This window comes from Triturus cristatus, chromosome 1_1 (genome assembly GCF_964204655.1).
Source record: "Triturus cristatus chromosome 1_1, aTriCri1.1, whole genome shotgun sequence".
Taxonomy (NCBI): domain Eukaryota; kingdom Metazoa; phylum Chordata; class Amphibia; order Caudata; family Salamandridae; genus Triturus; species Triturus cristatus.
The window spans coordinates 236338408-236365622 of record NC_140579.1 but is presented as its reverse complement, the minus strand read 5'-3'; the positions used below and the strand labels follow the sequence as shown (position 1 = coordinate 236365622).

Here is a 27215-nt window from a genome sequence, read left to right as displayed (position 1 = left end):
GGCAGAGAGGGTGTCTGAGAAAATCACACCATCTACTGACCCATCTTTTGGGCTGTAGGATAGGAGGTCAGGGAGTGGCTCACTCTCTGCTTCCTGTTCTTCATCAGTCACCATCAGCATGGTGATGTCAGCCCTATCATTGTAGAGTTTAAGGCGGTTCACATGGATGACCCTTTTGGGTTTCCTGCTAGTGCCCAGGTCAACTAGATAGGTGACCTCACTCTTTCTCTCTAGGATAGGGTAAGGGCCTCTCCATTTGTCTTGGAGAGCCCTTGGTGCCACTGGCTCCAAAACCCACACCTGTTGCCCTGGTTGAAATTCAACCAGTGCAGCTTTTTGGTCATACCAGTGCTTCTGGAGCTCCTGGCTGGCCTCAAGGTTCTTGGATGCCTTTTCCATATACTCAGCCATTCTGGACCTTAGGCCAAGCACATAGTCCACTATGTCCTGTTTGGGTTCCTGAAGAGGCCTCTCCCAGCCCTCTTTTACAAGACACAGTGGTCCCCTTACAGGATGACCAAACAGAAGTTCAAAGGGTGAGAAACCTACTCCCTTCTGTGGCACTTCCCTGTAAGCGAAAAGCAAGCATGGTAACAGGACATCCCACCTCCTTTTGAGTTTCTCAGGGAGTCCCATGATCATACCTTTCAATGTCTTGTTGAACCTCTCAACAAGGCCATTGGTTTGTGGGTGGTAGGGTGTAGTAAACTTGTACTGCACTCCACACTCTTTCCACATGTGTGTTAGGTAAGCAGACATGAAGTTGGAACCTCTGTCTGAAACCACCTCCTTAGGAAAACCCACCCTGGTGAAGACACCCAGGAGGGCCTTGGCTACTGCAGGAGCTGTAGTAGTCCTAAGTGGAATTGCTTCAGGGTACCTAGTAGCATGATCCACTACTACTAGAATGAATTTGTTCCCTGAGGCTGTGGGAGGTTCAAGTGGACCCACAATGTCCACACCTACCCTTTCAAAGGGGACCCCCACCACTGGTAGTGGAATGAGGGGGGCCTTTGGGTGGCCACCTGTCTTGCCACTGGCCTGACAGGTAACACAGGAGCTGACAAACTCCTTCACCTTTTGGTGCATCTGGGGCCAGTAAAAGTGACTCACTAACCTTTACCAAGTTTTGGATTGCCCCAGATGTCCAGCTAGGGGGATGTCATGAGCCAAAGTTAGGAGGAACTCCCTGTACTTCTGTGGCACTACCACCCTCCTGGTGGCTCCAGGAGTGGGGTCTCTTGCCTCAGCATACAGTAATCCCTCTTCCCAATAAGCTCTGTGGGTACCACCGACATCTCCCCTGGCTTCTGAAGCAGCTTGTTGTCTCAGGCTTTCAAGAGTGGGACAGTCTCGCTGGCCCTGGCACAGCTCTTCCCTAGAGGGTCCCCCTGGGCCCAAGAGTTCAACCTGGTAAGGGTCAAGCTCCATGGACTCAGTTCCCTCAGGGGTATCTACATCCTCTCCAGGGGGAGAGGGGTTCTGAGTGTTTGGCTGTACAGAAGCTGGTCCCCCAGTCTCCTTGCCCTTCCTCTTGGTTGGTTGGGCCATTATTCCAGGCTCCAAACCTACTTTTTCACCCTTCCTCTTGCTCTGTGCTCTGGTTTGCACACACACCAATTCAGAGATGCCCAGCATGGCTGCATGGGCCTTTAACTCAACCTCAGCCCAGGCTGAGGTTTCCAGATCATTTCCAAGCAGGCATGCACCTGGCAACTTTGGAGAGACCACTACCTGTTTCAGGCCAGTAACCCCCCCCCCCCCCAGCCTAATGTTACCATGGCCATGGGATGACTAGTGGTGACCCTGTCAGCGCTGGTGACTGGGTAAGACTTCCCAATCAAGTATTGCTCAGGGGAAACCAGTGTGTCTTTCACCATAGTGACACTGGCACCTGTATCCCTCAGAGCTTCTACCCTAGTTCCATTTACCCAGGGGTACTGTAAGTATTTCTTTAAGGTGGGGGGCCACACAGCCACAGTGGCAAACTCCACTTCTCCCAAGGAGACTAAACTTGCTTAAGTGTGTTCCCAGATTTGCTCAGGGTACACCTCTGATCCCATTTGTATACTTGCTGCCCCAGGAGTGGCTGTACTGGGTGCCTTAGGGGCTTTGTTTTGGGGGCAAGATACAGTTAGGTGTCCCTGCTTCTTACAGGTATTACACCAGGCCTTTAAGGGATCAAAGTTCTTCCCCCTATATGGTTGGGGCACATAGGGAGTAGTTTGGGTCCCACCCACCTGAACAGGTTTTTGGGGCCCTTTGGAAGACTCAGACTTTTTATCTTGGGGATTCTCACCACCTTTCCCCTGGGGAGGTTTTGTGACCACCTTCTTTTGGTCACCCCCAGTGGTTGTCTTGGTCACCCTAGTCTTGACCCAGTGGTCTGCCTTCTTTCCCAATTCTTGGGGAGAAATTAGACCTAGGTCTACCAAATGCTGATGCAACTTTTCATTTGTGCAGTTACTCAAAATATGTTCCTTCATGAATAAATTGTACAATCCAGTAAAATCCTGCACACCATGTCCAGCTAACCAACCATCCAGTGTCTTCACTGAGAAATCTACAAAATCAATCCAGGACTGGGTCTGGGTTTTGTGAGCCCCCCTGAATCTAATTCTATACTCCTCAGTGGTGAATCCAAATCCCTCAATCAGAGCTTTCTTCATGAGGTCATAGGATCCGGCTTCTGGCCCAGAGAGAGTCAGAAGCCTGTCCCTGCAGTTACCAGAGAACAGTTCCCACAGGAGTGCCCCCCAGAGAGGTTTCTTTACTTTCCTGATATCACAAGCCCTCTCAAATGCTGTGAACCATTTGGTGATATCATCACCTTCCTCAAATTTAGGGACAATCCCTTTGGGGATTTTAAGGTCAGAAGTTTCCTCCCTATCCTTGTTTTTATTATTGCTGCCACCATTGATGGGTGCTAAACCCATCTCTCTCCTTTCCTTTTCTAGAGCCAGGAGCCTGGACTCTAGATCTATTCTTTTGGCCAGCCTCACAAGGCTGTCCTCTTCACTGGGGGGTCCCCCAGTGTTGTCTCTGGGACCAGAGCCACCTGTGTGGTCTCTAGGTGCCCAGATGCTATGTCTTGAGTTGGAGGGTATGGGTGCCATCTCCTCCCTAGGGAATAGTATGGGGAGGTTGCTGTCCTCCTCCCCTGTTTCCCTTTCCTCATCTGACTGGCCATCACCATGTTCAGATGGGTGGTCTTTAGCATACTCAGCCAGGAGCTCCTGGAGCCCTTGTTTGGTTGGATGCTGACCCATTTGTAAATTTTTGAGTTTACATAAGGACCTCAATTCCTTGAAAGACAAGTGTAAGTAAGGTGTGAGGTCGAGCTCCTCCACCAGGTCCATGTTATTATTATCACTAATAGCTGGGTTTGTTTGAGACATTCTAACCTGACAGTTCTAACCCTCTACCCTGACTATAGTGACTTTTATTTTTCTAAAATTCTAATGGGACTTAAACAAGGCCCTAGCAAGACTTTTAGTAATTTTGGAAAAACCAATCAGAATTCTAAAGGCAATTTTTAAGAGTTCTGTCGTGTGATCAGATGGTAACCAAGTAGTCCAACAAATGCAAGTTTGTATCCCACCGCTGATCCACCAATGTGAGAAAGTGGCTCTGTATATACTGTTCCCTAATAGGTACAGGGTGTACAGAGTCCACAGTCCCCCAGAGGCTGATAGAGGTCAAAGTTAGGTATGACCTTACTCTCAAAAGTGGTAGCTTGGTCGAGCAGTAAGGCAGTACCAGAGGACAGTGTAAAGCATTTATTGTACACACTCAGTCAGCAAATGGTTTCACACACTCAATAACTGAACTCTAGGCCAATGGTTTATATATATAAAATATATGTTTGTTTTATTTTTAGAACCACAAAAGGGGGTAAAAATATACTTTCTCAGAATGAGAGGTTGAATATAAATACTTTTGTTTTAAGCAATAAATTTGTGTAAACAGTCACAGTTGGTTGCAATAAACAATCCTATTTCCTAAACATAACAATGCATTGAGCTCAATGGTAAATTCAGGTTATTTGTAATAAATTACTTTTCAGATTACTTTTGGAATTCCAGGTCTGGCTCCTAGAACCAGCCTGGGGTCAGTATTCAGAATCAAGTAATGAAAGTCGACTTAATAACTGTAATGATTTTTAAAGAATATTTAGCTATTTCAAAAGTTAGCACTTCGAAAATATTTCACAGAAAACATTCAATGGATCTCTATGGCAAGAAATTCACATTGCAGGTAGAGTACTTTATCGTTACTTTAGTAATCCAGGACTGGGTGCCTAGACCCAGGACTGGGGTCCTTATCAAAAGCAGGTAAGTAATTTCGTTTGCAGAAATGGTACGATTTTAAAAGAATATTTCAAATTTGCAAAAATAGACACTTAGAAGAAATTTCACAGAAAAGCAGACAATGGTTTCCTATGGGAGAAAAATGAGTTAGAGGTAAGTATAGTTGTGAACACTTTTCAGAGTCAGGGCTGGGCACCAAGATCCAGCACTGGGAGTTCACCTAGGAGCAGGTGAGTAAATTCGTTTTTGTCACTTGGCTGACTTTTGGTGAATTTTTGCAGTTTTGAAAAGTTCACACTTAGAAGATTTTTGAAGAAAAAGCCAGTCAATGTTACCCTATGAGAAAAATGAAGTTAGCGGTTTAAGGGTAAGTACTCGACTGGTAGTGTTGAAATTCCGGGCATGGACTCAGGGGTCCCCCAGTGTCAGGTAGGTACAGTTGGTTCACCCTCAGCGGTTTCAGGACGGCCGGGTGCAGAGAGAGTTGGGCCCAATGTTATCCTATGAGGGATAGGGGGGCCTTGGTTGGTGGCTGCTGTCTGGCAAGCCACGCGGTTGTGGGAGCTGGGCTCCTGGTCACTTACTCAGGGCAAGTGGGGAAGTAGGTTAGTGTAGAGAGGGCACTGCCAGGGCCACTCGGGCGGCTGGGTGCAGGGTGCTTTTGAGCCTTAGGGCGCTCAATGGAAATCAATGGGAATGTTCCGGTTTGGAAAGAGGCTGCAGGCTCGGGGACGAGGATGTTTCAGGTGCCACCACCACTTTGAGAGGTAAGTTGGGTAGTTGTAGGTTAGGTGGGTACCCCGGGATTGGGCACAGGGGGTCGCAGGGCGCCGGGTGCAGGGGTGCCTTTTGACGTCGGGAATCTTACCCTCTGGTTGATCGCGGCTGGGGTGGCACTTGGTTCTGAGGCTGCAGGCTTCTTCCGGGATGTCGAGGGGGGTCCTTGGGTGCCGGACTCTGGGTCACAGTCGCCGTGGGGTCGTCCTCTGGGTCTTTGTCCACTCCGGCACTGGCCAGGCTTGGCTGGTGCAGAGTGTGTTGGGTCCGCGGTCCCGGGCTGGTGCCAGGGATAGCAAATAGGTTTCTTGAGTAGAGCCTCTACTCGTGGGAGTCCCAGGGGCTTAGAGCTAAAAGGTAGCCAGGTCCTCCGGGGTTGGTGAGGTTGCTGGCCACGAGGGATGCCGCGCTGGTGCAGGTTCGAGAGTCGACAGGCCGGTAGGGCTGGGGCCAAAGCAGTTGATGTCTTCTTCTCTTTTTAGCAGCTGCAGGGCAGGTCTTTGTTCTTCTTGCTCTTCTTGTCGTTTTCTATCTGGAATCTGGGGAAGGAAGGTTCAGGGGGGCCCCTAAATACTAGATTTAGGGGCGTTACAGGTAGGTGAAGGCCAGGGACCAATGGGTCCTTGTCCTGGGGTGGGTACACCCCCTATCCTGCCTCTCTCCCGTGGGAGGGGGGCAGTAGCCTAATCCTGATAGGGTAGGGCCTCCCATCTTCAAGATGGCGAGAGCCCGGAGATGTGCTTCACCTCGCCTCCCCCACCTGAGGGGTGGGGTGGGCAGGCTGGCACATCCCCTGTCCTTATTTGGGGTTTCCGGCCAAAGCTTCCTGCCAGAGTGGGGGGTTGCAGTGGCCTGGGGAAGCTCACAGAGGCGGCATGCCTTTGAAGCTTCCCCCTGCCCATCCTGGGGGAGGAGATTTAGCACCTCGCCCAGGATGTGCATTGTTGCAGGCCCGGGAGAGCAGGGGCTCTCCCACCCAGGGGTCCAGCAACGTGTCTGCTGTGTGGCAGCCTGGGCAGCCTCAGAGCAGACGTGGATTGTAAGTTAGCTGTGAGGGGGCATCTCTAAGATGCCCTCTGGGGTGCTTAGTACATTAAATCCTACACTGGCATCAGTGTGGGTTCAATGTGCTGAGAAGTTTGATACCAAACTTCCCAGGCTTCAGTGTTGCCAATATGGTGCTGTGGAGCTCGTGTTTGACAAGCTCTCAGCACCATGTACTCTTAAATGACAGCACTGCACTTACAGTGCCCAGGAATGGACCCGGGTACTGTAGGGGCACAGAGCCCTGTGCCCCTACAGTACCCGGGTCCATTCCTGGGCACTGTAAGTGCAGTGCTGTCATTTAAGAGTACATGGTGCTGAGAGCTTGTCAAACACGAGCTCCACAGCACCATATTGGCAACACTGAAGCCTGGGAAGTTTGGTATCAAACTTCTCAGCACATTGAACCCACACTGATGCCAGTGTAGGATTTAATGTACTAAGCACCCCAGAGGGCATCTTAGAGATGCCCCCTCACAGCTAACTTACAATCCACGTCTGCTCTGAGGCTGCCCAGGCTGCCACACAGCAGACACGTTGCTGGACCCCTGGGTGGGAGAGCCCCTGCTCTCCCGGGCCTGCAACAATGCACATCCTGGGTGAGGTGCTAAATCTCCTCCCCCAGGATGGGCAGGGGGAAGCTTCAAAGGCATGCCGCCTCTGTGAGCTTCCCCAGGCCACTGCAACCCCCCACTCTGGCAGGAAGCTTTGGCCGGAAACCCCAAATAAGGACAGGGGATGTGCCAGCCTGCCCACCCCACCCCTCAGGTGGGGGAGGCGAGGTGAAGCACATCTCCGGGCTCTCGCCATCTTGAAGATGGGAGGCCCTACCCTATCAGGATTAGGCTACTGCCCCCCTCCCACGGGAGAGAGGCAGGATAGGGGGTGTACCCAAACCAGGACAAGGACCCATTGGTCCCTGGCCTTCACCTACCTGTAACGCCCCTAAATCTAGTATTTAGGGGCCCCCCTGAACCTTCCTTCCCCAGATTCCAGATAGAAAACGACAAGAAGAGCAAGAAGAACAAAGACCTGCCCTGCAGCTGCTAAAAAGAGAAGAAGACACCAACTGCTTTGGCCCCAACCCTACCGGCCTGTCGACTCTCGAACCTGCACCAGCGCGGCATCCCTCGTGGCCAGCAACCTCACCAACCCCGGAGGACCTGGCTACCTTTTAGCTCTAAGCCCCTGGGACTCCCACGAGTAGAGGCTCTACTCAAGAAACCTATTTGCTATCCCTGGCACCAGCCCGGGACCGCGGACCCAACACACTCTGCACCAGCCAAGCCTGGCCAGTGCCGGAGTGGACAAAGACCCAGAGGACGACCCCACGGCGACTGTGACCCAGAGTCCGGCACCCAAGGACCCCCCTCGACATCCCGGAAGAAGCCTGCAGCCTCAGAACCAAGTGCCACCCCAGCCGCGATCAACCAGAGGGTAAGATTCCCGACGTCAAAAGGCACCCCTGCACCCGGCGCCCTGCGACCCCCTGTGCCCAATCCCGGGGTACCCACCTAACCTACAACTACCCAACTTACCTCTCAAAGTGGTGGTGGCACCTGAAACATCCTCGTCCCCGAGCCTGCAGCCTCTTTCCAAACCGGAACATTCCCATTGATTTCCATTGAGCGCCCTAAGGCTCAAAAGCACCCTGCACCCAGCCGCCCGAGTGGCCCTGGCAGTGCCCTCTCTACACTAACCTACTTCCCCACTTGCCCTGAGTAAGTGACCAGGAGCCCAGCTCCCACAACCGCGTGGCTTGCCAGACAGCAGCCACCAACCAAGGCCCCCCCATCCCTCATAGGATAACATTGGGCCCAACTCTCTCTGCACCCGGCCGTCCTGAAACCGCTGAGGGTGAACCAACTGTACCTACCTGACACTGGGGGACCCCTGAGTCCATGCCCGGAATTTCAACACTACCAGTCGAGTACTTACCCTTAAACCGCTAACTTCATTTTTCTCATAGGGTAACATTGACTGGCTTTTTCTTCAAAAATCTTCTAAGTGTGAACTTTTCAAAACTGCAAAAATTCACCAAAAGTCAGCCAAGTGACAAAAACGAATTTACTCACCTGCTCCTAGGTGAACTCCCAGTGCTGGATCTTGGTGCCCAGCCCTGACTCTGAAAAGTGTTCACAACTATACTTACCTCTAACTCATTTTTCTCCCATAGGAAACCATTGTCTGCTTTTCTGTGAAATTTCTTCTAAGTGTCTATTTTTGCAAATTTGAAATATTCTTTTAAAATCGTACCATTTCTGCAAACGAAATTACTTACTTGCTTTTGATAAGGACCCCAGTCCTGGGTCTAGGCACCCAGTCCTGGATTACTAAAGTAACGATAAAGTACTCTACCTGCAATGTGAATTTCTTGCCATAGAGATCCATTGAATGTTTTCTGTGAAATATTTTCGAAGTGCTAACTTTTGAAATAGCTAAATATTCTTTAAAAATCATTACAGTTATTAAGTCGACTTTCATTACTTGATTCTGAATACTGACCCCAGGCTGGTTCTAGGAGCCAGACCTGGAATTCCAAAAGTAATCTGAAAAGTAATTTATTACAAATAACCTGAATTTACCATTGAGCTCAATGCATTGTTATGTTTAGGAACTAGGATTGTTTATTGCAACCAACTGTGACTGTTTACACAAATTTATTGCTTAAAACAAAAGTATTTATATTCAACCTCTCATTCTGAGAAAGTATATTTTTACCCCCTTTTGTGGTTCTAAAAATAAAACAAACATATATTTTATATATATAAACCATTGGCCTAGAGTTCAGTTATTGAGTGTGTGAAACCATTTGCTGACTGAGTGTGTACAATAAATGCTTTACACTGTCCTCTGGTACTGCCTTACTGCTCGACCAAGCTACCACTTTTGAGAGTAAGGTCATACCTAACTTTGACCTCTATCAGCCTCTGGGGGACTGTGGACTCTGTACACCCTGTACCTATTAGGGAACAGTATATACAGAGCCACTTTCTCACAGGGGAGGTGGGAGGGAGGAGCAACTGGGAGGCGTGAGCAGGCCGACGAATGGGACGAGCAGGGGGGCGGGGCCGCAGGGACGCAGCGGCGGGAAAAACGGGCGAGACTAGGGCACAGAAGCAAGGGAAAACAACAACAAATATTAGGTAACAATACAGTGAACAGGAATCACAATACAACCAGGGGCACAAAAAGAGGCAACAACGGCAATTTACCAAGGAGAGACCACAGTGATAGCAGAGATACAGGAATCACAATACAACCAGGGCCACAGGGGCCTCGTACCTACGAAGGTGGCAGAGATCAGGGGACACGTGCACACAGGTGGTGCTGTGTGGCGTGGGGGAGCGACCTGCCTGAAACAGGGTCAAGAAAAAGAAACAACTGTAAACAGTGCTTGCTACTTTCAGGAAAAGTGATTTAAATAACCCCTGTATTTTTTTTTTAACAGAGCTTAACTTTTTTTACAGCAACTGTTATATTTCTTCCAAAAATCAGGTCTTTAAAAATCCTAGGAAGAACTGATGGCATGCATATAAACAGTGCGCTTCCAAGTAAGGTGTATTTAGCATATTGAACAAGCCAGGATGATAGCACTCAATCGAGTCACACTAACATACTGCTCTGGAAATAAAATAAAAGCAACTATAAATGTCAAATGACTGTATACCCAACATCTCCAGAATATCTCCTACCATGGAAGAATGAAGTCAAAAGAAAGATCAATAATTTATAAGGTTTTTCTGCACAGAGACCATACCACTAAGCAGGTGTTGCAAATGTAAAGATTTAAAGTGCCATAAGAGCAATCTACAATAAGACCCATAGAGACAAAGTAGGTAGGACTAATGAAGCTCTTCCCTTAAATAAAATTGCAAACAAATTTAAGGTGACACTTTCTTTGTTGAAGCTTATACTGTGCCAGAGTGTTTTTGTTAAAAGTTAAAGGGAATACCTTACTTCTGCACACGTTTGTGACATGCATACTAGGAGAATGCAGAAGCACACCCAATTAGCAGAGGTCAATTCTGGATTTGGGAGAGATTTAAACAAACCTGCAGGGCAAATAGGGAGAAAGGGTTAACCTAAGTGAGGCAGGATGGGAAAAGGCACAAAGGAAGGCCGCCAAAGCAAGCTGTCACTGCCCAGCCTCCCCCTTGTAGATTTTCGGTTTAAAGGGAGAATCTTTCTCTTTACCTTTCGATCCTTTTGGGCGGCCCCCTTGTTTCTTCTTGGATTTGCCATCCCCCTTGACGCCCAACAGTGGGTGGACTTCTGTGAAGGGCGGAAGGGGAAGAGTGAGCAAAACTACAATATTGTAAAGATAGTGCAAAAAAGCAAAAATAGCCCAAAATAGTGGTTTCACTCATTCGTCAAAGGATATAAAGCAGAATCAATGGTAAAGAGTCTGTGAAATATACTAAACAGGTATTACATATGCTACAATGAAAGACAGAGTTTCTACATTGTATATACACAGCAGAGGCATTAGAAGTGTAAACCTTGGTCAGGTACAATAGGTACAGAACAAGCAGCTGCAGTGTCTCTCTCACTTACCTCTAGTTTTCTAAGAAATTATATATTTACTTGAAACTCAGAAATGTAGTCTGTCAGCAGAAATATACTGTGAGTGGGTGGGCTGTTCCCTGACCCACATGTTGAATAGAATGATGTGAATACTTAAGTACTGGAGGCTATAAACAGCATTTTAAGTCTGTTTCACGAGAGTTGTGTTTTTACCTCAAAATCACTAGGAAAGGTTGTCAAGGAAGGAAGGAGGTTTTGAGTTAACTAGCCTACTGCTAGATTGACATGCAGTGCACCTTTGACGGTCTAGTAGTCAACTTACAAAACATCTAGCTTACATGTCTAAAGTCACTTTGTGGGCATTTAGCATAGTCAATATGATTTATGACCCATGGTAACGTCAACCGGAAGCCAATAATGCCAGACACTGGAGAAGCCTTAGAATACAATGTTTGCATGTCTTGATACGTTGTTTATAAGCTAAGCCCAGCGTTATTTATCAATAGTATGCCCGTACTCCTCTTCACTGGGATAGATTAAGGAGCGCATGAATATAGAATCTCGTCAAACGATTAATTCAGGTAACTAACCTTATCTTTTGGCGCATGAACATATTCAAGATTCACATGCTGCAAAACAGCATTTCCCATGATCTGGAGATGGGTGTAAAAAGTGAGTTTAATATAGCCATCTTATACTATATAGTCCATTCTATTACAGCTTTCTGCCTTGCCAGAATTTTAAGTGAATGTATGCACAGAGGAACACGTTGCCACTTTACATATGACCAGTCCACTAAGAACCACCAGAAAAAGCAGACAACACATTTTCTTTCTAGCAGTGCACTGCTGTTTGCTAAAGAGTAGTATAAGTGCATTCACTGTACAAACCAGGGTGCAATGATTGAGCTAACAGTTTTACCCACATCAGCCACAGCAAATAAAGAAGAGTTTTTGACTCTGTTATGCCGCGCGTCTTTTTGATTTAATACATATGTGCCCACCACTCCTCACGTATGTGATTATTTTTTTTGCAGATGTCTTATGGTCCTAAAAGAAAGTTGGCAAACCTAATGTTGGGTGATAACATTTGGCACAAACTTCAAGTAAGTACATTTAACAAACTTGAACCTGTGTGTGTGTGTGTGTGTCTGTCTCGGTTTAGAGTTACATACTTGATACACCTCATGTAACTATGTATTGATGTCCAATACAGCCATCGCAAGGCGTTCAGGTGACAACATAAATCATGAAGACTGCAGCAGTTTTGCAGCTGTCACCAGAACCGTGAGATGAGAATACGGTAAAATATCACTTTACCCAATATGTATTTTTTATACTGCATGCTTGTTATGGGTCAGTTCGTTTATTTGTTAAAACAGAAGACAGAAGTGATATAGAAGTGAAATACTGTACTACTCTGATTAGCAACAGTAAAAAGAAGCAAACTATACCCAATGATGTAGTTACAAATGTAGGATTTAGGGGAAAATACTTTTTGCATTGTTAAAAAAAACAAATTTTGCATACAGAAAGAAGACTGTTGCATCTGTTCTCTACAAAGTGCAGATAACAGAGTGCACTCCTTAAATTAGAATGTTCAGATTTTGTTTACCTTTCAAGAAAACGCTGCTGATAAAACAAAGGTTAGGACCAGTGGATTCATATAATTCTGTGGCTGTGGATTTTATAGCATAGTTACAGATTTATCGCACTTGAGATGTAATTTGCAGATTTCAATAAAAATGATAATGTTACTTACCCAGTAAGCATCTGTTCTTGGCATGCAGAGCTGTAGATTCACATGCTTTGCATACGCCTGCCATCTAGTGTTGGGTCCGGATGTTTCCAAGTTGTTTTTCTTCGAAGAAGACTTTCCTAGTCACGAGGTAAGGTGACTCCATTGTTAGATTGTTTTCCCGCAAGAGGGGGAGAATGGAGTAAGAGTAGTATAAAGATGTCCATGCGTATGTATGTATGTATAATGTATAACTGCAACAACTACAGGTTCCTCGGGGCGGCGGGTGGGCGCATGTGAATCTACAGCTCTACATGCCAAGAACAGGTGCTTACTGGGTAAGTAACATTATCCCTTCAAGGCATGTGTGCTGTAGATACACATGCTATGCATAGACTACAAAGCAGTATACTCCCAAAGCGGTGGCAAACCTGTAGATGTTGCAGTTGATTGAAATGGTGTATTAAGTACTGCTTGGCCTACATTAGCTTGTTGACAGGCTAACACATCTACACAATAGTGTTTAGTAAATGTGTGTGGTGTAGACCATGTAGCTGTATGTCAGCTAGAGGAATGTTGCCTAAAAAGGCTACTGAAGCCCCAATTTTGCGAGTGGAATGCGCTCTAGGGGTTTGGTTAAAGTTATTTTGGCTTTAATATAGCATGTTTTAATTCATTTAACAATCCATCTGGCAATACCAGATTTTGAGATAGGATTGTCTTTGTAAAGGTGGAGCAAATGCAACAAGCAGTTGTTTTGTTTTGCGAAAGTCTTTTGTCCTATCTATGTAGTACAGTAAAGCCCTTTTAACGTCAAGCGTGTGACGAGCGTGTTCTGCTACAGAAGCAGCTTGAGGAAAGAAAACTGATAACTCAACCGATTAGTTTATATGAAAAGCAGAAACTACTTTAGGAAGGAATTTATGGTTAGTGCGTAGAACTATCCTGTCTTTGTGTAGCTGAAAGAAGGGTTCTTCTAAGATTAATGGCTGTAGCTCACCAACTCCCCTCAGTGATGTGATGGCAATGAGGAAAGCAGCCTTCCAAGAGAGAAAATGTAAAGGGCACGTGTGCAGTGGTTCAAAAGGTGGCTCCATGAGCCTTATGAGAACGATGTTAAGATTCCATACTGGGATAGGAGGAATTCTTGATGGTATTACCCTTTTTAATCCTTCCATGAAAGCTTTGATTACTGGAACTCTGAATAGTTACAAATGTCGTCTATTATGTAAGTACGCAGCTACTGCTGCCAGGTGCAAACGAATAGATGAGTAAGCCAGTACAGTTTGTTGTAAATGTAAGAGAGAACAAATAATGTTTTGTATAGATGCATTTAAAGGATCGATTTGGTTATTGCAGTATATAACAAATCTTTTTTCATTTAGCTGCATAGCAAGCTCTGGTGGTAGGCCTTCTTGCTTCCTTTAGAATATTCATACAGTCTGGTGGTAAGTTTAAATAACCAAACTCGAAGACTTCAGGAGCCAGATCGCTAGATTTAGTTCTTTGGAATCTGGATGTTCGATTTCTCTATGGTTCTGTGGGAGGAGACTGGAGGTGAGGTGAAGATTTTGATGTGGAACTATTGATAGCTCCAACAGGGTAGTGTACCATGAATGCCGGGCCCATGTGGGAGCTACTAGGATTAGTGTGAGGGATGTTTTTATGAGTTTCCAAACCACATGCGGAATGATCAGGAGTGGTGGAAAAGCGTAGGCCGTTCATCCATAGGGCATTGCCATTTGAGAGGGGGTGTAGGAACCTTGAGCCGAAGCTTGGGCATTTTGCGTTTTTGGCTGTGGCGAACAGGTCTATCTGTGGAAAACCCATTGTTGGAAGTAGGGAAGGAGAACTTGGGGATGAAGCTCCCACTCGTGGATTTGATGTCTCCTCTTGGGAGATGTTCTGACAGAAGATAAATCTTGTGATAGATTGCCCAATTCCAAATGGCTTGCGCTAGTATCGACAGTTCGAGAGAGTGTGCCACCCCCCCCGTTTTTGTACATAATAAATCGCTGTCATGTTGTCTGTTTGAACTAGAAGAGTTTTGGCTATAAGGTGAGTCTGAAAAGCTTTGAGGGATAGAAAAACTGCTAAAAGTTCTAGATAGTTGATGTGGAGTCTTTTGTGCTTGTTGCTCCACAGGCCCTGTATTGTGTAACCTTTGAGATGAGCCCCCCAACCTGTGAGAGATGAGTCTGCTGTGAGAACGATCTGTGGAATAGGGTCGATGAAAGGCCGTCCTTTTGGTAAGTTTTGTGGGTACCACCACTGCAGAGAGCGATGGGTACGGCTCTCTACCAACACTAGATCGGTTAATTGACCCTGCGGCAGATTCCACCGACGTGCTAAGTACTGTTTTAGGGGACGCATGTGAGGCCTTGCATGGGGTACAATTGCGATGCAAGATGCCATCATTCCCAGCAGCTGCATAAACACTCTGGCTGGTAAAGCTTGGTTAGGTTGAAAATGTAGATGCAGTCTGAATATTGCATATTCTGGCTACATTGGGAGAGGCTAGACCTTTGACTGTCTAGACCTGATCCTAAGTACTATTGCATCTGTGACGGATGCAAGTGAAATTTTTGAGCATTGATGGTAAACCCCAGTTGATGAAGTAGATCTATTATGATCTATGTGTGCTGTAGACAGTACTGTTGAGTGCTGGCTTTGATAAGCCAGTTTTCCTGATAGGCGAAGACATGAATTTGTTGTCTTCAGAGATGAGCAGCGACTACTGCCAGAAATTTGGTAAAAACTCTGGGCGCTGTAGTCACTCTGAAGGGAAGCACATTGAACTGGTAATGCTTGCCTGCTATCACAAATCTGAGGTAATTGCAATGAGCCGGATAAATCGGAACAAGAAAATATGAGTCTCTTAAATCTAGAGTAGACATAAAATCGTCTCTTTGTAAAAGTGGGAGTACCTGTTGAAGTGTCACCATGTGAAAGTGCTCCGACAGTATATAATGGTTTAGCTCTCTTGAGATCCAGAATAGGTCTTAGGGAACTGTCCTTTTTGGTGATGAGAAAATACAGAGTAAACCCCTGGTACTGTATTGGAACTGGCTCTATTGCTTCTTTTAGTGAGAGGGACTGAACCTCTTGTTTTAGCAAGTGCATGTGTTCTGGAGATAACTTGTGAGATCGAGGTGGAATGTTTGGGGGATTGCTGGTAAGCTCCAGGCAATAACCATGTTGGATAATTCCAAGCACCCACTTGTCTTAAGTTATAGACTGCCAAATCGGGAAAGATTGTCGAGGTCTTCCCCCGACAGGTGTGGTGTAATCAGGGGGGGGGGCCGTGGGCAAGTCGCTGTTTGTTGGGGGGAAGAGAAGTTGCGGGGTGTGTTGCCCTTACCCTTGAAGTTGTTGCCTCTATAACCTCGAAAAAACCCTCTGGAGGGAGAGGACTGGTTGTTACCTTTGTAAGTTGAAGTATTTTGATCTGGGGGTGGGCTTTTTGACCCTCCCCAGTTAAAGAAGCAATGATAGGAGCCTCTGTTGGATGTAGTCTGGAGTGCTCATATCGATTTAGCTACTTCAGTGTCCTTTTTTATTTTTTCTAATGCTTTGTCTACATTAGGACCAAATAGATGTTTCTTATCAAAGGGTGTGTTAAGGATTGACTGTTGGACCTCAGGTTTAAACCCTTAAATCCTTAACCAAGCATGCCTCCTAAGCAGGATGCTGCTGCTAACCTCTTTAGTTGCAGTGTCTGCAGCATCTAGAGCACATCGTATAGAGGAATTAGAAATGAGCTTACCGTAATTTACTAAGTCCTGTGCCTTAGCCTTATGCTCATCTGCAAGATTTTGGAGCAATTGCTCCATTTCGTCCCAGTGTGCCCCATCATACCTGGCTAAAAAGCCTTGCGTATCTGCAATGTGCCATTGATTTGCAGCCTGAGCAGCTACGCGCTTGCCAGAAGCATCAATTAACTTAGACTCCTTATCTGGCGGAGGAGCATCTCCTGACGTCTGAGAATTTGCCCGCTTACGAGCATTAGATACTACTGAGGAATCTAATGGCAACTGTCCCTTGATAAATATAGGGTCTGTAGGAGAGGCCTTAGATTTTTTGTCCACTCTAGGAGTCAAGATGCGAGCTCTGACTGGGTCTTTAAAAACTCATCGGCATGTCACATCATGCCTTTAAGCATGGAAGTGTCTGTGATGACCTGTGTGTGGACGCTAAAGTCTCAAACAAAAAATCTTCTTGTAGTGATTCTTTGTGTAGTTCTACTCCATGGCAATGCGCAGCCCCGGCAAGGAGCTCTTGGTGTGATACATTGTTGTCTGGAGGAGAAGGTTTGACTGGGTAAAGGTCTGGATCAGTATACCTGGGGGATCAATTGTGTAATGGATCATCTGCATCGTCATCATCATGGTGAGATTGTGGGGAATCCTGATGTGTAATCTGCAAAGGATTCTCAGGTGGAGACGGAGGTGGTGGATGTGATGGCAGATGGAAAGGACTTGTAGCTACAGATTTTTTCTTCAAGGGGATCTTGTACGAAGCGTCATCATCCTGAAACTTGCGTTTTAGAGGTGGTTTTGTGTGAATATGGCCAGTCTCTGGATTATTATGTAGCCTCGTTTGCTGAAGATCAGGTGTTAACGGAGAAGTATCCACTTTCGTATCCAAAGGGGTCTCGTGTTTCGGCGCCAAGGTTTTTGGTGTCATTGTTTACGTTGCGGACGGATGCTGGCCTTTCGGTGTGGAAGGTTTCGGCTCCGAAGGCTGCTTGGGTCTCGGCACGGAGGATCTCGGCTCGGAGCCGGATTTGTGCTTGGAACTGGAGGGTTTTGGTTCCGAAGAGGACTTTTGGTGACCTGGTAACGAGACGGAAGGCTTGACTGGTTGTTTCAGAGCAGGGCCCGGAGGCGGGGCAGCAACGTCGTCTCGGTTCCGATCTTGGCCAAAAGGCAGAGGTGGTGCCGAAGCCTTGTGTTTTTTCGAAGTTTTTGAGGGCAAGGGGTCTTCGGTAGTCACGTTACCTTGTCCCTGCGGCAGTTCTTCATTTTCGAGGTCTATCTCGAGCTCCGATGCCGCTGATGCCTGTGAGAAAGTGCCATCTTTCTTGCATGGTATGCCCCCACTTTTTGCTGAATTGCTGAATGTACTTTGACTGAGTGTGCCCTGGACTCCTGCCAATCAGGTGCCCAGGGCCTATGTTCCTTCCCTAAAACACACAAAACCCAAATTGGCAAACCCTGGCCACATGTCAGCCCCTGGTAAATGGTACCCTAGGTACCCAGGGCCTTGTGACCGGGGAAGGCCTCTAAGGGCTGCAGCAATCATTGTGCCACCCTTACAGGCCCTGTACCCTTACACACACACACACACACTGCCTTTGCAGGCTGGGTGTCTGGGTACAAGACAAAACAAAGAGTCGACATGGCACACATCCCTGTGTGCCATGCCCATCACCTACACTGCCTTTGCATATATCAGCCACCCCGCTAGCTGGGTGCCTTATGCCAATAGTGTGGGCACAGGAGCAGGAGCCCTGTGCCCCTACAGTACCCAGGTCCATTCCTGGGCACTGTAAGTGCAGTGCTGCCATTTAAGAGTACATGGTGCTGAGAACTCGTCAAACACGAACTCCACAGAACCATAATGGCAACACTGAAGACTGAGAAGTTTGGTATCAAACTGCTCAGCACATTAAACCCACACTGATGCCAGTGTGGGATTTAATGTACCAAGCATCCCAGAAGGCATCTTAGAGATGCCCCCTTAAATCTAACCTACAATCCACGTCTGCCCTGAGGCTGCCTAGGCTGCCACACAGCAGACATGTTGCTAGACCCCTGGGTGGGAGAGCCCCTGCTCTCCTGGGCCTGCAACAATGCACATCCTGGGCGAGGCGCTAAATCTCCTCCCCCAGGATGGGCAGGGGGAAGCTACAAAGGCATGCCACCTCTGTGAGCTTCCCCAAGCCACTGCAACCCCCCCACTCTGGCGGGAAGCTTGGCCGGAAACCCCAAATAAGGAAAGGGGATGTGCCAGCCTGCCAAACCCACCCCTCAGGTGGGGGAGAAGAAGTGAAGCACATCTCCGGGCTCTCGCCATCTTGAAGATGGGAAGCCCTACCCTATCAGGACTAGGCTACTGCCCCCCTCCCACAGGAGAGAGACAGGATAGGGGGTGTACCCACCCCAGGACAGGGACCCATTGGTCCCTGCCCTTCACCTACCTGTAACGCCCCTAAATCTAGTATTTAGGGGCACCCTGAACCTTCCTTCCCCAGATTCCGATATACAAAGAAGAGCAAGAAGAAAGAAGACCTGCCCTGCAGCTGCTAAGAAGAGGAAGACACCAACTGCTTTGGCCCCAGCCCTACCGGCCTGTCGACCCTCGAACCTGCTCCTGCTCCAACCCGGCATCTCTTGTGGCCAGCAACCTCACAAACCCCGGAGGACCTGGCTACCTTTTGGCTCTAAGCCCCTGGGACTCCCATGAGTAGAGGCTCTACTCAAAACCTACCTCTAATCCCTGGCAGCAGCCCGGAACCGCGAACCCAGCACACTCTGCACCAGCCAAGCCTGGCCAGTGCCGGAGTGAACAAAGACCACGAGGACGACCCCACGACGACTGTGACCCCGAGTACGGCACCCAAGGACCTCCCTCGACACTCCTGAAGAAGCCTGCAGCCTCAGAACAAGGTGCCCCCCCTACCGCAATCAACAGAGGGTAAGATTTCCCCACACCAAAAGGCACCCCTGCACGCGGCGCCCCGCGGGCCCCTGTGCCCAATCCCGGGGTACCTACCTATCCTCCAACTACCCAACTTACCTCTCGAAGTGGTGGTGGCACCTGAAGAATCCTCGTCCCCGAGCTTGCAGTCCTTTTCTAAACCGGAGATTTCCCATTGAAATCAATTGAGCGCCCGAAGGCTCAAAAGCAGCCTGCACCCAGCCGCCCGCGTGGCCCTGGCAGTGCAACCTCTACACCTACCTACTTCCCCACTTGCCCTGAGTAAGTGACCAGGAGCCCAGCTCCCACAGCCGCGTGGCCTGCTAGTCAGCAGCCACCAACCTAGGCCCCCCTATCCCTCATAGGATAACATTGGGCCTAACTCTCTCTGCACCCGGCCGCCCTAGAGTCGCTGAGGGTGAACCAACTGTACCTACCTGACCCTGGGGGACCCCTGAGTCTATGCCCAGAACCTCAACTCTGCCAGTTGAGTACTTACCTTTAAACCGATAACTCTATTTTCTTCATAGGGTAACATTGACTGGCTTTTTCCTGAAATTTCTTCTAAGTGTGGACTTTTCAAATCTTAAAATATTCACCAAAAATCAGCCGAGTAACGAAAATGAAAATACTCACCTGCTCTTACGTGAGCTCCGAGTGCTGGATCTTGGTGCCCAGCACTGACTCTGAAAAATACTTACAACTGTACTTACCAGTAACCCAATTTTCTCCCATAGGAAATCATTGACTGTTTTTCAGTGAAATTTCTTCTAAGTGTCAATTTCTGCAATCTTTAAATATTCTTTTAAAATCGTATAATATCTGAAAACGTAATTACTTACCTGTTTTGGATAAAGGTCCCAGTACTGAGTCTAGGTACCCAGTACTGGATTACAAAAGTAACGAGAACATACTGTACCTGCAACTTGAATTTTCTTCCATAGGGAATCATTGACTGTTTTCTCTGAAATATTTTCCAAATGTCAACTTTTAAAATAGCTAAATAGTATTTAAAAATCATCACAGTAATTAAGTCGACTTTCATCACTTGATTCTAAGTACTGACCCAGGAATTAATCTAGGATCCAGTCCTGGAATTCCAAAAGTAATCCTAAAATGTAATCTGTTGCAAATAACTTGAAATTTCCATTGAGCTCAATGCATTATTGTGTTTAAAATAGTGTTGCCTATTGCAACCACTTGTAACTGTTTACAAAAGTCAATTGCATATTGCAAAAGTATTTATATAAAGCATCTCATTCTGAGAAAGTATATTTTAATGCCAAATGTTGGTTCTAAAATAAAACAAGCATATATTATTTATATATAAACCATTGGCCTAGAGTTCAGTTATTGAGTGTGTGAGACCATTTGCTGACTGAGTGTGTACAACAAATGCTTTACACTGTCCTCTGATACTGCCTTACTGCTCGACCAAGCTACCACTTTAGAGAGTAAGGTTATATCTAACTTTTGCCTCTGCCAAACCCTTGGGGACTGTGGACTCTGTACACCCTGTACCTATTAAGGAACAGTATATACAGAGCCACTTTCTCACAATGCCTCGATGTCTTCTTGGCCGGAGTCTTCACCGAAGATGTCCGGCGTGTCTTCAATGCTTTGACGCTACATTTCTCGACGCCGAGCCTGATGATCGCGAAGAGTCTACTTTGATCGAACGATCTGCAAAGGTCACAATTTTCTTCCACAGATTTTCAACGGAGTCTGATCTATCGGCGGAGAGCTGACCGAGCGCGGTTAGGCCATGAAGGCCGTCCGCGAAGCTTTATGATGGAAGGTCGATTCCGATGATGAAACGATGCATGGAGAAGTGGGAACGAGTACAGAAACAATACAAGGGTAGAGAGGATTGCGCGTTGAGGCGAACCCAAAGAACGGTTTCGAACCGGAGCCCAGCAATACACGTCTGAACCAGATGGCAGGAAAAAACAAGCATTTGCAACGCAATAGGTCTCGCAATTGCGGGATTTTGAGCTATTGGTATTGTAAATGACAATGCCTTTTATTTACGTGTTTAAAAAGCCTGCAATAATAGAAGGCATTGTCATTTACAATACCCATAGGTCAAAGTTTCTAAAACGCGAGACCTATTGCATTGCAAATGTTCGTTATATCTGGTGCTGGGCAGGATCTGGTTTCTCGACAGCTGTTCGGAATATGGAGGTCGAGGACCATCGTTTAGGGATGATGGTGGTCCGAGTAGAATTGTAAATTGTGGGCCTGAGTGCTATGTAAATTATCCTGCCGGGAGAAATTGTAATTAGATATATATTCTCTGGTAATTTTAGCAGGGTGCAACTGTTAGCTCGTACTGTCTTTGAGATGTGCTATAATTTCTAAATATGATAATGTGAAGACAGCTGTTAATCTTTCTCTGGTTCATGTAGAATGCTTAATGTTAAGGCTATACTTTTCTCTGATGTTATGTTTTGGATAGATAAAAAACATGTCTGTACACAAATCGAAATGCTTTGGCAAGTCATGGTTTCGTTTGATTTGATGGGGTCCACACTTGGGCCTCCTAGGCCTATGTTTTCACGCACATACTCATAGCTGTCAATCATATCTTTCTTATTCTGTTCTTAGATGCTTTTACTTACATATTTCAATCTTTGTCCCATAAAAGAATGAGAGAAGTGGAGTTCTCTTACACAATGTACCTAATGCGCACTCATATGTGACAATAATCAATTGGCATATTTCTAATGTAATATTTATCAAAGAGTATGACCCCGGATTCCTTTTTTGTTGATTTCTCGTATTATTTGAATTACTCACTTACTTACTTTGTTTAAAAAAATATTCATTTGATGTATTCACAAATGTTAACATTTATTTAATAGAATGATGGCTTATTATTTAGTGACTACTACTGTATAGCTTTTCCCTATGTCTAAATATCTTTAATGATAAATTCTGTTTTCAGTGCACTTCACAAAAAATAAACTAGTCAGTTTTGCAATCAGAAAGTCCTGCCGATATCATGCACTTGGAATTGTGTGGCATTGAGTGGAGTTCTGTGAGGTGGATTTATGTGGTATGGTGTGCAATAGAATTATGCAGATATTAATTATGCAGTATGTTGTAGAATTATGTGGCATGATGTGGATTCTGTGGGGTGGATTGGATGTATGTGGTATCTAGTTGAATTGTGTGTTGTGGAGTAGAATTGTATGTCGTGGAATGGAATTGTGTGGAGTTGAATTGTGTTGTGTGGAATTGTGTGGCACTGAGTGAAATTATGTTGAGCGAAATAATGTGGCATGGTGTGAAGTGTATTTATGTGGAGTGTTGCTATGTGGCATGGAGTAGATTATGTGGAGTGTAATTGTGTGGTATGGAATAGAGTTATTATTCTGTGTGGTATGGAATTGTGCTGCATTGAATTGTGTGGCGTGGCATTGTGTGGAATGGTATGGTGTGGAATTATGTGGAGTGTAAATACAGGGCATGCTGAAGTTGAATTTTGTTGAGTGTAATGTGTTTTGGAGCTGAGTGGATATATATGGAGTGTAATTATGTGGTGTGAAGTGTAAGTATGTAGGTTGAAGTGTAATTATGTGGAGTGGAATTATCTGGAGTTGAATTGTGTTGCGTGGAGTGTAATGGAATTATTTTGCATGGAGTGGTGTTATGTGAAATGGAATTATGTGGTATGGAGAAGAGTGGAAATGTGTGGAGTTGAATTTGATGCATTGTATTTATGTGGCATTTCGAATGATGTGGAGTTGAATTGTGTTGTGTGAAATTATGCGATAGTCAATAGTTGAATTTTGTGGTGTGCATTTGTGTGTTGTGAAATTGTGTGCCACTTAATTGTGTAGCGCTGTGTTGAATTATGTGGGGATGAATGTTTGCTGTCTTCATAAGCCAGCTAAGAGCGAGGCGCAGTCTGCATCCAGTGATCTTTGCTGCCTTTAAATTGCAGTTGACTTGGAATGTGCTAGGGCCTGAGTCACCAACTTTGAAACTGGTGAACCATGTTTGAATCTCAGCAGCATTAGCTTAACATTCTGTGATCCTGCGCAATTCAGTGTATAAAAGAGACTAATATGACCTTGTGTAATGTAGCCGGTGCTCATGTAAAGCCCTAGAACCCCTTTGGGTTGTGTTTGCGTTATATAAAATTGCCCAAAAAAATTAATGATTTGAAAGTGAGAGCGAATTTGGCCCATGGACTATACGAGAAACTGGGATAATCTTGGTTGACGAGATGAGGAAAAAATATACATTCTGTAGGGAGGGATAATTCAGTTTGGGACTTACTTTTTGGTTTTGAAGACTCGTTTTGCTTTAAAGTGACATTTTACGTAGCACGACTTTGATAAGACCTGTACCGTGTGTAGGAGTGGAAGGGGCTTGGGGGAGGGATGTGGGGGGGGGGGGGGGGGGGATGAAAGCGCTGCTTGTGGGAATTTGCAGCAGGGGCTAGCACTTTAAACAGGATTGTTTATGTTAAGGGCTGGGCTTCCACTGTTTACATTATGAAGAGAGGGAAGGGGCTATACCGTGCACTTCTACACTGCAGTCACTGGTTCCCAGCACAGGGGTCTGATGTAGACTAAGAGGTGTCTACATTTTGTGAAACATTCGTCAATTATGATTAAAGCATAGCATAAACCCGATAATGAGTGTTGTTTACGCCGCGTGTCACATAGGGAATTAATAGTTGTTCTGTATGCAGGATCTGTAAGAAAGATGGCCAGTTTGTCTCGGTGGCACGGAATGGGCACTCACAGGATCAAATACCAAGCTGCAGGGAGAGGGAATGAGCATCGGAGGAGGACGGCCAGGGACGATGCAACAGGCAGACTGTCTAAAAGCTGCAGGCAGAGAGCTCAGTGACTGCAGCAAGCTCTTCACAAAAACAGTGGCCACCTTCAGAAAACATATAGAAACAAAGCCCTCCAATGTGCATAAGCTTCACAAAAACCGAGGCTAGCTTCCCAAAATGTATGAAACCAAAGCCGTACAAAACATCGTGCACAAGGGTCACAAATCACAGAACAAGAGCGTGATAGAGAAAAGAGAATGGCAGAGAAGCCTGGATGGCAACGAGGATAATATATATATATATATATATATATATATATATATATAGAGAGAGAGAGCAGATGAAAACAGGAAGAAAGAAATAAGGAATGACAGCAAACAAAGACACAGAAGTTAAGATAGGGCAGGAGAAAATGATAGAGGGTGGATGAGACCGACAGAAGAGCGGCGAGGTGAACAAGAAAAACAAGACAAACCCGGCGGAGCGTGGCGCGCGCGCTTGGCGGGGGAGCGGACCCTTTGAGGTGCGATGCCAAACGGATTGCATGGCGGCACGATGCGCGTGATTGTGCGCGTGCTCGCCATGCAATCCGCTTTTCGGAGCACTTTTGGGAGCCCCTTACAATAGTCTCGCTTTGCGATCGCTAACGCGATAGCAAGGCGAGACCTACCAATCTAACAATGGAGTCGATGACCATGCACACTATTACCGAAAGGACTAGGAAAGACTTCTTAGAAGAAAAACAACTTGCAAACATCCGGACCCAACACTAGATGGTGGGAGTATGCAGCACACATGCCCCCAGAGAAAGTGACCCCATAATTTAGTCCTTTGTTGTCACACAAACCTAGTGGCGCTAACAATGTAATGCTCTGCAGAGTGCTTTAGGGGCAGGCATTACAATTATTAAAAATGTTGGTAAGTTCTCTAGTATTCGAAGCTTTGACGGTTCCCCTTTTCTCCAGATCTGTGAAGTTGTTGAAGCCATCTACCAATATCAAAGGCGAGTGTTTATTTGTTACCCACTGCCTAGGATACTGGGTACTTTATCTCAGACTAAAAGCTGGGCTCCAACATCTCACTGACTCTACTAGCAATGAGAATAACAATTTGAAAAAAAAGTCTCTCCTCTAATATAGTTGCCACCATTTTCAGGGTCTAAAACAGAGGTCTCCAACTTTTTCTGTAGTGAGAGCTATTTCTGATTAGTGAAAATTATTCTGAGGTACTGAAGGCCAAGCAACTTGTACATTGTAACTAGACACCCCTATGCTCGACTTAATTGATTTTAAGCCTAATGTCCACAGAGCCAGATACTATGGTTTGAACAAAATACTTAGACATGGGGCACTATGTCAGGGATGCAATGTGTGTCACTGAGAGCATGGTCTGTGGGTATGAATGTACATGTGGGTGTATGACTGGGATATATGTTTATGGGTGATTAAAGGCCTGTGTTGTATGTACTTATGGTACAGGGCATACCTTTCACCATATGTGCCACCGTTATATGTATAACAAAAACATACAACCATTTTTTAAATTGTTTTGTAAAAATTTTCATAATATAAAACATTTTTCTTCACTTCAAATTTCTACCATTTAAAAAAACATACTGTATTTTTCAGTTGTATATGGAATATGTTACTTACCAGTATGCATCTGTTCTTGGCATGTAGAGCTGCAGATCTACACAGCATGCATAGATTGCCATCTGGTGTTGGGCCCAGATGTTTGCACTTGTTTTTGTCTTGGAAAGTCTTTGGAATTCACGAGGTACGTGACTCCTCCTTTGGATCATAGTGCGCATGGGCATCGGCTCCATCCTCAGATTGTTTTTCGCCAGCAGGGAAATGATGGAGCTTTGTAAGAAACAGGAAAGATGCCCATGTATGCTGTATCTAAGTAGGATAATACTGGAACAGATAAAGGTAGCTGGGGAGGTGGGTGGGCGTGTGTAGATCTGCAGCTCTACATGCCAAGAACAGATGCATACTGGTAAGTAGCATTTTCCGTTTGAGGCATATGAGCTGCAGATTACACACTATGCATAGATTGTATAGCAGTACCCGTCCCTAGCGGCGACCACCAGTATCTGTTGCAGTAGTTTGAAATAATGTTTTTAGTATAGCCTGGCCCACACTAGCTTGTTGTTTAGTTTGCACATCGACACAATAGTGTTTTGTGAATGTGTGCGGTGTAGACCATGTAGCTGCTCTGCAGATAACGTCTAAGGGAATGTTCCCTAAAAATGCCATTGAAGCCCCTATCTTTCGTGTAGAGTGGGCTTCAGGAGGAACAGATAATGTACGTTTTGCTTTGTGGTAGCAAATTTGTATGCATTTGACAATCCACCTAGCTATCCCAGATTTTGAAATGGGGTTGCCCTTGTGTGGTGGTGAGAAAGACACGAATAGTTGTTTGATCTTACGAAAAGGTTGTGTTCTCTCTATGTAGTACAGCAGTGCTCTTTTGACATCTAAGGTGTGAAGAGCTTGTTCTGCGACTGTTTGTGGCTGCGAGAAGAATACAGGCAGCTCTACAGATTGATTGGGGTGAAAGGGAGAAATGACTTTAGGGAGGAATTTAGGATTAGTACAGAGAACAACCTTATTATGATGCATCTGCAGAAAGGGTCCCTGAATAGTTGGTCCTTGTAGTTCGCTAACTCTTAGTAGAGAAGTAATGGCTACTAGAAAAGCAGTTTTCCATGTTAAGAATGTAGCTCACATTTATGTAGAGGTTCAAATGGAGGTCCCATTAGTCTTGTGAGAACAATGTTCAAATTCCACACAGGTGAAGGTGGTACTCTGGGGGGAATTATTCTTTTGAGTCCCTCCATAAAGGCCTTTATTGCAGGTACTCTGAAAAGTGATAGATGTTGTCCATTTTGTAGATATGCTGCTATGGCAGCAAGATGCAGTCTGATAGACGTGTAGGCTAAGTTGCCTCTTTGGAGGTGTATTAAGTAGCCTATGATGTGTTGGATAGACACATCTAGGGGATCAGTGTTGTTGTTATGACCGTATATTACAAATCATTTACACTTGGCTGCATAGCATGCTCTAATGGTAGGCCGTCTAGCTTCTTTAATGGCGTTCATACAGTCAGGAGAAAGGTTAAGGTAACCTAATTCTAGGACTTCAGGAGCCAGATCGCTAGGTTGAGCTGAGCTGGGTCTGGGTGTGGGAGAAAGGTGTAATTTTTGGTGTGGAACTAACGAGAGTTCCAACAACGTGGTGTACCATGGTTGTCTGGCACAAGTTGGAGCAACTAGGATGAGCGTTCAGGAGTGTTGCTGTAGTTTGTGCACCACTAGTGGA

General features: G+C 45.9%; 1 protein-coding gene across 19 annotated transcripts in view; it reads right to left on the bottom strand.

The window, feature by feature from the left end:
- The window catches only part of LOC146870056 (retinoblastoma-binding protein 5), a 529113-nt gene that overhangs the window by 180667 nt on the left and 321231 nt on the right, over window positions 1-27215 (bottom strand). For 12 of the 19 annotated variants that reach the window (XM_085627588.1, XM_085627519.1, XM_085627459.1 and 9 more), the window contains one exon: window positions 10329-10406. In XM_085627588.1, coding sequence (XP_085483714.1) covers window positions 10329-10406 — 78 coding nt within the window. Of the gene's footprint in view, window positions 1-9416; window positions 9488-10328; window positions 10407-27215 lie in introns of all 19 variants that reach the window. The other 7 variants (XR_014968878.1, XR_014968866.1, XR_014968858.1 and 4 more) reach the window with 1 other exon arrangement.